The sequence below is a fragment of the Malaclemys terrapin genome, chromosome 2 (genome assembly GCF_027887155.1).
Source record: "Malaclemys terrapin pileata isolate rMalTer1 chromosome 2, rMalTer1.hap1, whole genome shotgun sequence".
NCBI lineage: Eukaryota > Metazoa > Chordata > Testudines > Emydidae > Malaclemys > Malaclemys terrapin.
Window position 1 is genome coordinate 40,468,237 of NC_071506.1, and position 14,285 is coordinate 40,482,521.

Consider the following 14,285-nt stretch of genomic DNA (forward strand, 5'->3'; position numbering starts at 1 on the left):
CTACTTAGCCCAATCTTCTTTGACTCTAATCAACACCATTCCATTTCCTGATATCCCATATTGCCCACAAAATAAATTATGTTTGGTCATCCACTGTTCCCATACATGGCACTGATAAGGAGCATAAGCTGGTTCCAGTGCATACCCTCAGTGCTTTCCTAAGTGATCCTGACTGCACCCTATTCGAATTCCAGCCCTCCCCCTTTTTGGCCAACCACCTCCAAACCCAGAACATGATGCTGTGGTCAATGGTTCTTACAACCTGAGGGGCACCCAGTTCAGAACGCATGAGGAAAGAAGTTGAGAGGTGAGGTAACACATCCCAGGAATCACCCCCCAACACCTACTGCTGGCTACCCATACTTCACCACCAAGGAGCTGGTAGCTGGCATGGTGATATCAGTGCAGAAAAAATGGATTTAGTTTACTCAGGAGGTGGCTATATGAGAAAAGAGTCCTATGAAAAATGGCAAGGATCTGGTCACGGGTAAGGAGAAGTCTCAGCCACATGGAGGAACAAGCTGGCAAATTTCACAGGCAACATTAAATCTCATAAGCACTTTTTAATGACAATTATCATCTAAACCAGGGGTCGGCAACGTTTGGCACACAGCTCGCCAGGGTAAGCACCCTAGCGGGCCGGGCCAGTTTATTTATCTGCTGACTCGACAGGTTCGGCCGATTGCAGCCCCCACTCACCGCGATCAATGGGGGCGGCGGGAAGCGGTGCGGGCGAGGGATGTGCTGGCCACGGCTTCCCGCTGCCCCCATTGGCCCTGGACGGCAAACCACGGCCAGTGGGGGCCGCGATCGGCCGAACCCGCCGCATCAGCAGGTAAATAAACTGGCCCGGCCCGCTAGGGTGCTTACCCTGGCAAGCCACATGCCAAACGTTGCCGACCCTTAATCTAAACAATGCTTTATAAGATACTAGAAATGTTTTATTTAGTACATGAGCCCCAAACCTGACATGCAGAATCATATAGGGCTCCAGTCCTATCCCAGGAGCTAGCAAACTAAGGGTCCCAATTCTGTGAGGCTTTGAGTAAGTATTTGGAATCAATGGATGTTCAGCAGCACCTCACAGGAGGTGCACAGTACCATATAGGATAGGGCGCTAAATCTGTCCCTCTGAAGAGCAGAGACCCAGCAATGTGGTTATTCATGTTATGGCCCATCGTCCACTCATGATCTGTCCTTGTGTAGGCCCCACGCCACTGCAACCAGACTCAGCTTCTGACCAGCAGCCATGCAACAGGCCTTAGAAACAGTGGATCTCTCTATAGGAGATGTGGTGTTTTGGTGCCTGCCCCAACTCCCCTTCAACTGTTTTCATACCAGGCCCCTAATGCAGAGAATGGGGTGCAAGTGTGGCCCCTTCTCTTGGTAGCAGAAGAATTTGGGGCCTTGCAGGCCAGTTTTCCCTCTGAAGTAGAAATTAGTGAGGCAGACTCAGGTATTTCCTTACTGTAATTTGTTTCCTTGAACAGAGATGAGACAAACTTACACTTGGCACAATACTATTCAATATCTTTTATTAGTGGCCTGGAAAAAAATATAAAATCATTTTTAAAGTTTGCAGATGACAAAAATTGTTGGAGAGATAAATAATAAGGACAGGTCAGTTCTATAGAGCCGTCTGCATTACATGATCAACTGGGCTTACTCAAACAACATGCAAGGAGATGTTTGTAGGAACCAAGAACATAGGTAACACTTATAGGATGATGGACTATTGTTTGGAAAGCAATGACTCAAAAGGATTTAGGAACTTTTGAAAACTGGAGCCTAAGTGTCATTGAAAGTCAATGGGATTTAGGCTCCTAGATTAATAAATGACTTTTGAAAATAGGACTTAGGTGCTTTTGAAAAGTTTGTCTTAGGGATCATGGTGGATAACCATTTAAACTTGAGCTACCAGAGTGATGTGATGGCTAAAGGGAACAAATGTTATCTTCAGATGCATAAGCAGGGAAATATTGAGTAGAAGTAGGGAGATATTATGATCAGTGTATCTAGCATAAAAAGGATGTTGACAAATTGGAAAGGGTTCAGCAAAGAGGTACAAAAATGTTTCAAGAGCTGGAAATCTTGCCTTACAGTGAGAAAGATTAAAGAAGCTCCATCTGTTTATCTTAACAAAAAGAAGAAGAAGAGGCAACTCGATCATGGTCTATAAGTATATTGGGATTATATACAGTAGAGGGCTCTTCAATCTAGCAGACAAAGGCACAACAACATCTAGCGACTGGAAGCTGGTTAGGTAAATTCAGACTAAGGATGTCGTAGATTCTCTATCACTTGAAATCTTTAAATGAAGATAGCTTATCTTTTAGAAATATATGCAATCACTAAACCAGGAGTTATGGACTCAATTCAAGATTCACTTGGTGGGCCTGTACTATGCAGGAGGTCAGACTAGATGATCATAATAGTCCCTTCTGGTTTTAAAAATCTATGAATACAGCACACAAGCAACAATCACTTTCAGAAACTCAAGAAAAGGAACTTCTCCCTTCTCCCAGAAGCAGTTATCTTGCACCTCTGTCACTCTGCCTCAGATGTCTCACTGATTCAATCCATGAGTTATCTGGGAAATCCCTAGTTGAAGGCTCTGGATATCTACATGGCCTGGAAACATGAGCTTGGGCATAATCTCCTTTTTTGCAGCTGCTCTGGCACATAAGGAAACCTTAGCGCTTCAGCTAAGGATAATGCTTTAACCCACACAATACACTTCACGATTCTCTGGATGCAGTTACAGCATGGCACCTTTAGCTCCTTCCATGGGGAGTTTCAACTTGAATGCTTAAAAATCAATGGGCACTACTGTGCAAACCATTAGAAATAGTGGACATCTCTATTTGGGCTGTGGAGTTCTGATGCCTGCTCCAGCTCTGCTTCAACTGTTCTCATAGCATGTCCTCTCTGCTGAGAATGTAGTGTGAGGGAAGAGCTCCGGACTGACCACAGGGATCCTGGAACAGCAGCTATGAACCCCACAGTATGCCATATTGATCACATGAGCAATAAAGAAGTTGTGGCTAATATGCTGCACTCTAAGCGCCAATGAAACAGTGGGACATTCTGAGACTGAGGGTCAGCTGAAGACAGGACTGCGTTTTTCTGGTAGCTCTAGCTGATACTATTGGAGCTTATAGGGAGTTATGCCTTCACTGCTTCCTCACCTCCTTCACCTTAGAGGACACCAGCAAGGCACTCAGAGACCTCTGCAGCAGACCTTCCTTTCTCCCTGGATTGCTGCTTCAGTACAGGAGCCAACCAAAGTATCTGTATCAGAAAATCCTCTTTAGAAAGCCAAAAGGAGCTCTCCCCAGGACAGAAAATGTAGAGCTTTCAAGATATCTTTCCCACAACTGCTCTTATTATCACTATAGAAATTGGGCAAGCTAATAAGGAGGTGAGTTCATACACAGGAACTAAAGTGGGGTATCAAGCTGAACCACCAGTGGTGTAATGTGTCCCTCCTCTCCACTCAGCCCAAACAATCTGGGAGACTGGACCAACCACAAGGCAAACCCAGTTTACCCATTTCCCATTGCACCCTCTAATGGGGAGTCCTGGAGACAATGGCATATCACACCCCTCCCAACTGAACCACTGACTTTTTGAGGTGAAAGGAACCCACTGCTTTCTGTTTTCTTCCTTTGCTTTGGGCAAACTCAGCCCAGCTGTAGGGCTGGACTACAGGAGGCTCAAAAATAATATGAGCAATCACACATTTTGTGATAATTCAGGAGAGTAACACAGAGCAACTGTTCCACTAGTTCTGTGACAGTACCAAATCCCCATATTCTTAGTTTTGATGCTTGGTAACTATATCGAATTAACTGGACTTTATAGTCCAGCAATTTCTCAGAAACACCATGAGCAATCACACACACAAAAATGATTTTAATTGTAGCAATTTTTAAGAATTCAAATTTTATTAAACATCTTATATAGTCTAACACACACAAAAATCATAAACATAGCTAAGCATGTAAGCAAGTACACATCTGAATACATTGCCTGTTGTAATGTGCATGCAGCTCACAGTCAGACCTACACCAAATATCTTTTCATTTTGTCTGAGCTGATTACAATTAATTTTAAACTACATGTGGTAAAAGAAAAACTTGGAAAGTTTTTAGAACCTCTTAACTCTTAGTTCTCTTACTAGATCCTTACTAATAGTTTTTGACTTACCAATAATATCTGCTAACCCATTAATATTTTATTTGTATGTTATAATAATTTGAGTGTAGCTCATAGTTAGAGCTCAAGACCTTCACCAGTGTAGTCACTGAAGAACAATTATAAGCTCCATAAGTTGTATAGTTCAGCCACCCCCCCAAAAAAAACCCTCAGTGATCCTTTATCAGCACTAGGGATGTAAATATCATTTAAAAAGATAACCGTTTAAACTATTAAAATATCGGTTAATCGATTAAAAGGAGAGGGGCCCCAGCTACCTAGTTTGGCCCAATGCGGCCTCCACAGACGCTCCAGGCCAACCCAGCAGCAGCTTCCCTTCTCTTCACTAACCAGGGCGCCATCCACCTCCTCAGCCGAACTCCTTCCAGTGGCACAAAGGGAGGCCGGGGACTACTTTACCCCACGACAGGGCTTGCAGCACCTGCCTGCCTCCCCATCCTAAACACGTTCTCCCTGCCCAGCTGGCCACCCCTCCGTGAAGCTCCCAGGGCCGGGCCGGGGCTGCTCTGACCAGCCCAGGGCTGCAGTCAGCCATGGGCTGGGATCGAGCTGGCGCGGCCTGGGGCAGGAGAACGGGATCGAGACCTGTGCGCAGGTGGGTTAACAGACTAATACTTACCAGTTAACCATTTAATATTTTACATCCCTAATCAGCACCTACTAAAAATTTTACCATTTACTTTTTACTGTTGATGTAAAAGGATTATTTAGTTTTCTTATCTTACAATTTTTGACAAACAAGATATATTAAGAAAAAAGTAAAATGAAAATAAAAAACCTTTTGCATTCCTTAGAAACACAAAGCATATTATAACATTCAACATTTCAGCTTCCACATTGCAATGTCACTGTGCTATATAAATGTCGTAGTAACAGTTTCTTGCTCACTCACCCAATTTAATTATCTAATGAACTTAGTGAAAGTGTTAAGTATATTTTCTTTGAGAATACATTTCAAGTTATATTTTATATCACTTCATTTTCTACATCTCTAATGAAATAAGAAACAGTAATATAGCATCTATTAGTTATTTCTAATGCATCCATCTCTGTGATATCTGGCCCCATTAATATCATTGTGGCTAATATTGACAACACTATTAAAAGCAACTAATGATCATTTCAAGAATTTCAGAAATTTACCATAATAAAAGTTTACAGTGATCTTGGAAAGCAATACACCCATAGAACGGTTCACTCTTCACAATTTCCACTGAGCAAGAGTTACCAAGGGGGATTCTTATTTTATGACAGCATCAATCTCCCTGTTATTTTTCTTCAGTTGCTGCTTGGACAATAGATCTTTTCATTAACTTGTTCTTTTGGGGCAGATACATCTGCACTCTCCAGTTATGGATCTGTTCTAGACATCAGAGTTTCAAAATTACCAGAATAGTAGCACTGTGGTGCTGAGAAATTTAGTTTTGTCCACTCTGAAAAGGCACTATATTTGTAAAGTGCATATTATGTGACATATAATACAAGTTGGCTGTTCAGTTTTGTCTCCTAAAGTACAGCTACTTAGTTACAAACTGAAGGCTCTATTTAAAAAAAACAAAACAGGCATGCTATCTTATCCATACTGACCCCTATGCTGCTAAGTCAGGTTGAAGAAAGGGTGAACTGAACACCACCATCTGCCTAAAATGTTCAGGATATGAAGTAGTGCATTCCAGATACTCCTTATTTATAATGTAAACAAAGTTGAATTGTGAGCATGCCTTATCAATTAGAATAATCTGTCATTAGTGGTCTGATTATATGTGAAATAGTGGCAGTTGGTGTTTTCTCCTCACCTGAGTAGAGTGTACCAATCATACTAGATTCTTTATATCTGATTAGTCTTCCTCTAGTTTGTATAAGCTGCCTAAAATATCCCTTACTATTATATTCTTCGGCTTCAGTCCTGCACACATTTAAGCATGCATTATACTTTACTCATGAGTAGTCCTACTGAAGTCAATGGAACTACTTATAGAAGTAGTTAAGCATGTGCATATCTGCAGGATTAGGGCCTTAATTGCAGCCTCACATAACCAGCCTAATGTTGTATTTTCTTTATTAAAAACTTAACATAGAAGTACATCAGATTTAGTTTTAATAATTTTTTATATATATATATATATATATATATATATATATATATATATATATATATATACACACACACACACATACCCACACACACACAATTATATATTATATAAAGCCAAATTTTAAAAATCTAGATTTTAAAACACATGTTTGAAGGAAATAGTATGGAATATGATTAAAGCTGTTTTCGGTTTCAAAGATTTCAGTTTTCATAGAAAAATCATATGCATGTCTCACTGTGCCCATTATTAGAGTTCCTTATCCCTAGACGTGTTGGGATTTGTTAAAACTATGCCTTCTATCTTAGTGTTCCTTATTAGGGCAGGCATACCAAATCCCATATGATTTTTTTTCCAATCTCTCAAGCTAAACAGAGTCAGGCCTGTTCACTTCTTGAATGGTGGCCTAAGAAGAAAAGCCAAATGCTTCAGAAAGTGCTTTGTAAATCAGTAGGTTGCATTCTTCCCCTCTGAGTTAACACTAACCTAATGTCCAGCATCATGTTAGGGGTCAGTATGATACTGAAATGCAGTCTTCTAAAACTGAGATCCTGACCATTTGTGGTCACTGAAGATCCCAGAACAATTTTCATGAGGCTAGAGAGTATCATCAACTGGCTATTTTCCAGATTAACTAAATATATTCTACTTAATTTATATTCCCCTGCCATTTCAACTGGCTACAGTGTTCTTCAGAACTATTTTTTTGTCTTGACAAAACAGTTCCTATGTTTTACCCCAGAGGTGGCCACGATTCAGCGATGAGCCATTTGTAAAGAGTTTAAGGATAATATATAACTGTAAAATATCATATATACTTTTGGTCAACTATTAAACAGTTATTGTGAGGTCAAATTTGCCCCCAAATTTACATCAGTAAGTAGTAGTAGTAAAAACAAGTTTTTACAAAACCTAAGACCAACGTAAATGTTAAATGTTACATAAGATACTGAAGTACGTGAATGGCCCCATAAAACTGGGCGCTTAGTCTTACATAATTCATAATCATATTGAATATAGGATAGGCTATGGAGTCACTTCACCCACCACTGAACTGTAGCTATCTGTGTGGTGGCAGGAGTGTCAGTTAGTTGTTTGACAGCACAAAAAAATGAAGAAATACACTTATGTGCCTGCTCTGGTAAAATACATTCCTCTCCTCTTCACTCCTCAATATTAAACAACACAGTTAATACTAGAACTTAAAAATCTGTGTCTACTCAGGACTTCATAGTTGTCATAATTCTCTGCACCATGACCACACAGAACTTTACAGCGGAAACTGGGGACATAACTCAGATTCTCCTACTCCAAAAGCATAGGCCCCTACCACCTGAGTTCAAAGGAGTATCTCCTTTAGCTACAGTATAGCGTTTATGACACACCATTGAGCTGTTCTGAGACTGTGCAGGAGAAAGCAGTGAGGCCCATACACATTAGCTCTTTCATTACATACAAAATACAGTTATAAATATAAAACAGAAGTTGCTAATGGTGTTTTCACATTTACTCCCCACAGCAGCACCTGGGCTGGAGGGGAGAGGCGCCTCTCCTGGCCGCAGCAGCTCTGGGTCTGAGGCGGCAGGTCTGGGGCTGGGTTGGGGCCGGGGGAGGGGCGCCTCTCCCCCAGACGTGGCAGGTTTGGGGCTGGGGGAGAGGCATCTCTCACCAATATGGAGGTGATGTGTGACACACAACAAAATTCAGGTGGAAGGGGTGGGGCTGAAGGGTTTGGAGTGTGGGAGGGGGCTCAGGGCTGGGGAAAAGGATTGGGGTCCGGGGGGTGAGGGCTCTGGCTGGGGGTGTAGGCTCTAGCTGGGGATGTGGGCTCTATGGGGGATTCAGTGTGACTATTTTTTACTGCCCTATAGTACCTAAAAATAGTAGCAAGGATCTGGTTGTCTATAAGAGAGGCAGGGCAGGTAGCTCTTTCAAGCCAGAACTCTAAGCACCAATTAATCTTCTTGACTCCTCTATAAAAAGGTTTGACAGAATGTGAGGATTTCTTTTATTTCTAATTTCAGTTGATAATCTCAATGTTTATTTTTAAGCATTCTTTTCAGTTTTTATTGATGTACACGTTCACAATTGCCCCAAAGTTTGAGTTTTAAGCATTTTTTCTATTTTTATCCATTTAAATTTTCACAGTTGTGGGAAAGTAGGGACAGGTGTCAGATGCTGGGAGGAGCAGATAGTTATTTAATGACAGTAGAGGTTGAGATTCAAAAAGCTAAAGCTTTATAACCATTACAACACAAATTGTCCACATCACACGTCAAAAGATACACAGTAAATATCCTTAAATCCAACTCTAAGAAGTTCTCAAGCAGCATTTTTCTTTCTTTGCCTCTGTAAATTTCAAGTATCCTCAATGGAACTATTATTTCACCAGCTGGTGTATGCACCGATACAAGCTAATGCTGCCAAGCCCAGCTATGCATCTGGAGAGTCCATCTCAAACCCCAGCGCTGGAACTGGGTAGCGGCTGTAGACTTCAGACAGGGAGCTAGATCTCCCCCGCTCCCCGCCCGCTCAGGAGCTGTTCGGTTCCAGCCCTGCTCTGACCCAGCCACACCTGTAGCCCAGCGGGCTCCGCAGCTCTGCGCTCTGGCGGGGCGCTGCGCCCCAAGGCTTGCTCGTGCCCGTCGGGGAAGGGCAGGGGGGAGCCGCGCAGGTCCCCGCGCAGCCGGGCTCTACCCGCGGAGCGTTGTGCTGTCAGGGTGCAGCGGGGCAGAGACGGCGCTTACCTGCGGCGCTGGCCCGGCGGCTGCTGCCTGCGAGCCCGGGCAGGCTGAGGGCGAAAGCCGGGGCGCTCCGCACAGAGCCGGCGAGCGCCCTCCGGGGAGCGCGGCAGGCCGGGGAAGAGCCGCCCGCCGCTGTGGGCGGGGGCCGGGACGGCTCTGTCTGCGCGCACGCGGGGGCGCTCGGCTGGCTGGGGCTCTCTCGGAAGCGGCGGAGCGCCCGGTTTCGAAGTTAGACTCGGCTCATCTCCTCCCGGGCTCGCCGCGGGGGAAGGGCCCCACACCCTTGTGCCGGCCGGGGGAGGAAGGAGACACTGCCCCCCCCCCCGACACGCGTGAGGCCAACTGAAGCCCGGCCGAACGTGCTCCCAGAGCCAGTCCCTCAGTGGGTGCCGGGAGAGCCCCTGGGGCCGCCGCCCCTGCAGGAGGGCCCCGGGATCCCCTGCTTGACCCCGGGCTAGCGCAGCTGCCAGCTCGGCTCCTGGGAGATGCCTCCGCCCCCCGCCGTACCCCCACCCCGTTATTGCGTGTCTCAGACCTGGCTCTGCTGAGGAACGTGCTTTCTGCACAGCAGAGGCTGGGGGGAGTTCCTGTCGCGGCTCCTTGCGATCCCCGGCAGGAGAGGCTTTCCCGGCCACAGGGAATCTCCTCTCAGGAGCGGGGCAGGAAGCCTCAGCTCGTCGTGGAAACTGGGAGCGGTTTGGTTTTCCCGGGCACCAGAAGTTCAGTCCAGGATCAGCAGCATCCTTCTTCTCCCAGCCTCTGATCTGAGCGTCAGCCATTGGCACCAGGCCGGCGCAGTTAGTGATTCCTTGCCAGGGAAATCCACCAAAGGAAACGCTGGGAAATGGAAATCCCATTCCCCACACGAAGCACCTCCAGGGCCAAAGCAAACCGTCCCCAGTGAATCATGCGGTCTTCCTGCCCTCAGACGTGGTTTCTCTGTCTGCATGGAGGCTGTGGGAGTTTCTGTAGGGGAAGCAGATTGCAGACCTAGTAAAGTAAAGGGATCAGATGGGGTAAGGATTGTTTGTTAGTTAACACTGGAGTGAAGCCTGCTAAATAATAAATTGCTTAGATGGAAAAATCTGGACATGGGCTTTATAGCAACAGCTACAACTTTGTTATGCAAGAAAAGACTTGAGTCACTACCTTTGTTAGTCCAAATAACTTGTGATTTCTTCCTTCTGGCACACAGAGGGCCTAAGGGGCTCAAGTCCAATTGGCAAGAGGGCAAGCTAGCCATTTTACCACTACCAGGTAGCAAGCTCTAAGCAGAGCGCTGCAATTTTAGGTTACAAAAAGCACACATGAATTGTTGAGTTCAAACACTTAGAAAATTTGTCTGTGCTTTCAACAGTTACTTAAGGGCAGGCACATGTTTTTAATCATAAAAGCTACTTTCAGTGAAAGATTTGTAGGAGAAACAACTCACAGCCTCTAAGGTATGCAAAGGAAATGGATCCTAAGTGCATCACTCTGCACCCAGGGACTACAACTGGGAGACCCTAACATGGAAACACGAAAAGAAATATCTTTCTTTCAGAGTTGGCTGTTGTGATAGACCCAGTAACAAATGACAGAGGCAAATAGAATAGAAAAGACAAGACCCTGATCTATAGAAATGGGGCACAAACCATCTGTAAGTCTCAAACTGAAGGGGAGAGCCAAATCTCTGGGGCTTTAATCTTGCCTCTATCCAAAGGGAACAACAAAATAAAAGTGAATATTTAAAGTAATAGTTGATCAATCTCATCACTTTAAAAATAAATTCTGAGCAGTTACTATTGAGTTCTGTTTCATTACCATCAGTATTTATTTGTACCAGTATTTTCCCCAGGAATTGAAATTTGGGAGGAAGGGAGTTTGAATTTACAGGAGAGGTGATGGCTGGGGGGTGAGACCATGAGGGTGAAGGTGGGATGTATGGCACCATAGTAAAAGCTGAAAAATGTTTCAGGACCATTTAATTAGATTTAACTCATGTTTTAAAATAATCATACAAATTAAAGTTGGATACTCAAGCACTACATCTACATCCTTGTTGGTTTCTTGCTGTAATTTTTCACAGCTCTGTTAACGAACTTTTTGAATGTAGTGCATTCATCTTTGATAACTTCTTGTGTGTCCAGTACTTCCAACTCCTTCAATTGATATGCTAATGAGTTCATTCACATGATCAGGCAGAAGGCAATTTCTTTCAGAACACAAAATTCTATTCCAGGATGAAAAACTAACACTCAACTATAGCTGTTGTGACTGGGAAAGAAATTAATTCCTACTTCTTTCATCCCAGGAAACAGCACAAAGATCGGGTCGAGCCTCTGGTGATGATAAAAAAGAAGTTGAAGTCAAATCTTCATTCATTGTACGATATTGCATTCTGTGTTCAAATTCTCTATTCTGTCCTGATCACATGGCAGCTCCATTGCTGATAGTGCCTCACTCCACTCAACTGTCACTGTTGTAGATTTGTAAGAATCAAGTCTGTGTACTTTTTCAGTTGGTTTAACAAACACTTCTTGTTCTCTTCACTTAAGGATTCAATATAAGTGCCTTCATTAGTCAACTTCTGGACTGAAGTCTTTGATTCTTCCAGTACGTTTTCAATGGACAGCTCTCTGATCCAAGTGTAGCTTCCATTGCTGGACAAACATCTACTACTATTGCAGATGCCTTGATGGCATTGTTTAATGACCCAAGTGGTTTCAACGCTAGACTTACACGAGAGAGAATGGCGATTATCTTCTCTGAATGTAGTAGCAAAAGTAGTCCACCAGCCTCACTACTTAGATCTATTCCATCTTGGTAGATATTTTCCAAAGCCACTAATAACAGTTGCAGTAATTTTAAGACAACATCCAAGGATCACTCATGAGAAAGCCAGCAGGTTTTCCCAGGTTGGACTAATTTGACCTTCAGTCCCAAAGTATCTTCTATTTTTTCCAAGACATTCAGGTTTTTTTGGACTCTTGTTGAAAAAAAGACATTAAATTTATGGCTTTTTAAATGTCTTTTGAAGATTCTGCATCTTGTACTAGTGCTAGTTGAATAGATCATAGAGAATCACAGGACTAGAAGGGACCTTGAGAGGTCTTCTAGTCCAGGGGTTCTCAACCTTTTTCTTTCTGAGCCCCCACCACACCCCCAACATGCTATAAAAACTCCATGGCCCAGCCATGCCACAACTGTTTTTCTGAGTATAAAAGCCAGGGCCAGTGTTAGGGGGTAGCAAGCATTGCAATTGCCTGGGGCTCCACACCATAGGGGGCACCATTAAACTAAGTTGCTCAGGCTTCAGCTTCAGCCCCGGGGGGTGGGGTTCAGGGCAGGGCCGGCTTTAGGCCGATTCAGCCGATTCGGCTGAATTGGGCCCCGCGCTGCAGCTGTCCGCCCCGCCCCCAGCTCACTTCCCCCTCCTCCCCTCCCCTGCACGCCCCGCCCCCTCCCCTGCTTCCCGCGAATCAGAGATTCGCGGGAAGTCTGAGACGAAGCAGGGGCGGGCCAGCAGCACGAGGTAAGCTGGGGTGTGGGCGGGAGAAGGGCTCCGGGGAGGCGCGGCCCGTTCCCGCAGGCCCCAGCGGCTCTGGCCCGGCTTGGCTCCGGCCCGGTCCGGTCCCCGCGGCTCGGCTCCCCCGTCCCCGTCCCCCCCGCGGCGCAGCTCGGCTCCCCCGTCGCGGTCCCCCCCGCGGGGCGGCTGGGCTCGGCTCCCCCGTCCCCGTCCCTCCCGCGGCGCGGCGCGGCTCCCCCGTCCCGGTCCCCCCCGCGGCGCGGCTGGGCTCGGCTCCCCCGTCCCCGTTCCCCCCGCGGCGCGGCGCGGCTCGGGTCCCCCGTCCCCCCCGCGGCGCGGCGCGGCTCGGGTCCCCCGTCCCCCCCGCGGCGCGGCGCGGCTCCCCCGTCCCGGTCCCCCCCGCGGCGCGGCGCGGCTCCCCCGTCCCGGTCCCCCCCGCGGCGCGGCGCGGCTCCCCCGTCCCCGTCCCTCCCGCGGCGCGGCTCGGCTCCCCCGTCCCGGTCCCCCCCGCGGCGCGGCTGGGCTCGGCTCCCCCGTCCCCGTTCCCCCCGCGGCGCGGCGCGGCTCGGGTCCCCCGTCCCCCCCGCGGCGCGGCGCGGCTCCCCCGTCCCGGTCCCCCCCGCGGCGCGGCGCGGCTCGGCTCCCCCGTCCCGGTCCCCCCCGCGGCGCGGCGCGGCTCCCCCGTCCCCGTCCCCCCCGCGGCGCGGCTCGGGTCCCCCCGTCCCCGTCCCCCCGCGGCGCGGCTCGGGTCCCCCCGTCCCCCCCCCCACGGCGCAGCTCGGGTCCTGGGGGCGGGGCTTGCTGCAAGCCCCGCCCCCAGGAATTGGGCCCCGCTCTTGCTAAAGCCGGCCCTGGTTCAGGGCCCCGGGCTACAGTCCCACATGGCGGGACTTCAGCTTTCTGCCCAGGGCCCTAGCAAGTCTAATGTCAGCCATGCTTGACGGACCCCCTGAAACCTGCTTGCGGCCTCCCAGGGGCCCCCGGGCCCCTGGTTGAGAACCACTGTTCTAGTCCAGTCCCCTGCACTTAAGGCAGGACTAAGTATTATTCTGTATCAGTATTATAAGTATCCCTGAAATATGATTGTCTAACCTGCTCTTAAAAACCTCCAATGACGTAGATTCCACAATCTCCCTAGGCAATTTATTCCAGTGCTTAACTACCCTGACAGGAAGTTTTTCCTAATGTCCAACCTAAACCTCCCTTGCTGCAATTTAAGACCAGTGCTTTTTGTCCTATCATCAGAGGTTAACAAGGACATTTTTTCTCCCTCTTTCTTGTAACAACCTTTTATGTACTTGAAAACTGTTATGTCACCACTCAGTCTTCTCTTCTTCAGGCTAAACAAGCCCAAATCTTTTTCCTCATAGGTCATGTTTTTTAGACCTTTAATCATTTTTGTTGCTCTCCTCTGGACTTTCTCCAATTTGTACACATCTTTTCTGAAATGTGTACAAATTTTCAGAATTGGACACAATACTCCAGTTGAGACTGTATCACCGCATAGTAGAGCAGAAGAATTACTTCTTGTGTCTTGCTTACAACACTCCTGCAAATACATCCCAGAATGATATTTGCTTTTTTTGCAAGTGTTCCACTCTTGACTCATATTTAGCTTGTGATCCTCTAGGACTCCTGTGACGTTGCAGTCTATATGGTTTTATAAAAATATGCTAATAAGTGAATATAATGTAACTGGAATATGCTTCATGCAAAAGGTCT

General features: G+C 46.6%; 1 protein-coding gene across 5 annotated transcripts in view; it reads right to left on the bottom strand.

Moving 5' to 3' along the window:
• The window catches only part of MATN2 (matrilin 2), a 114,240-nt gene extending 104,281 nt beyond the window's left edge, over window positions 1-9,959 (bottom strand). For 2 of the 5 annotated variants that reach the window (XM_054017270.1, XM_054017269.1), the window contains exon 1: window positions 9,591-9,958. In XM_054017270.1, the coding sequence (XP_053873245.1) occupies window positions 9,591-9,912 (322 nt within the window). In that variant the 5' untranslated portion in view covers window positions 9,913-9,958. Of the gene's footprint in view, window positions 1-9,058; window positions 9,200-9,590 lie in introns of those variants that run through there. The other 3 variants (XM_054017268.1, XM_054017271.1, XM_054017272.1) reach the window with 3 other exon arrangements.
• Between the last annotated feature and the right edge of the window lie 4,326 nt (window positions 9,960-14,285).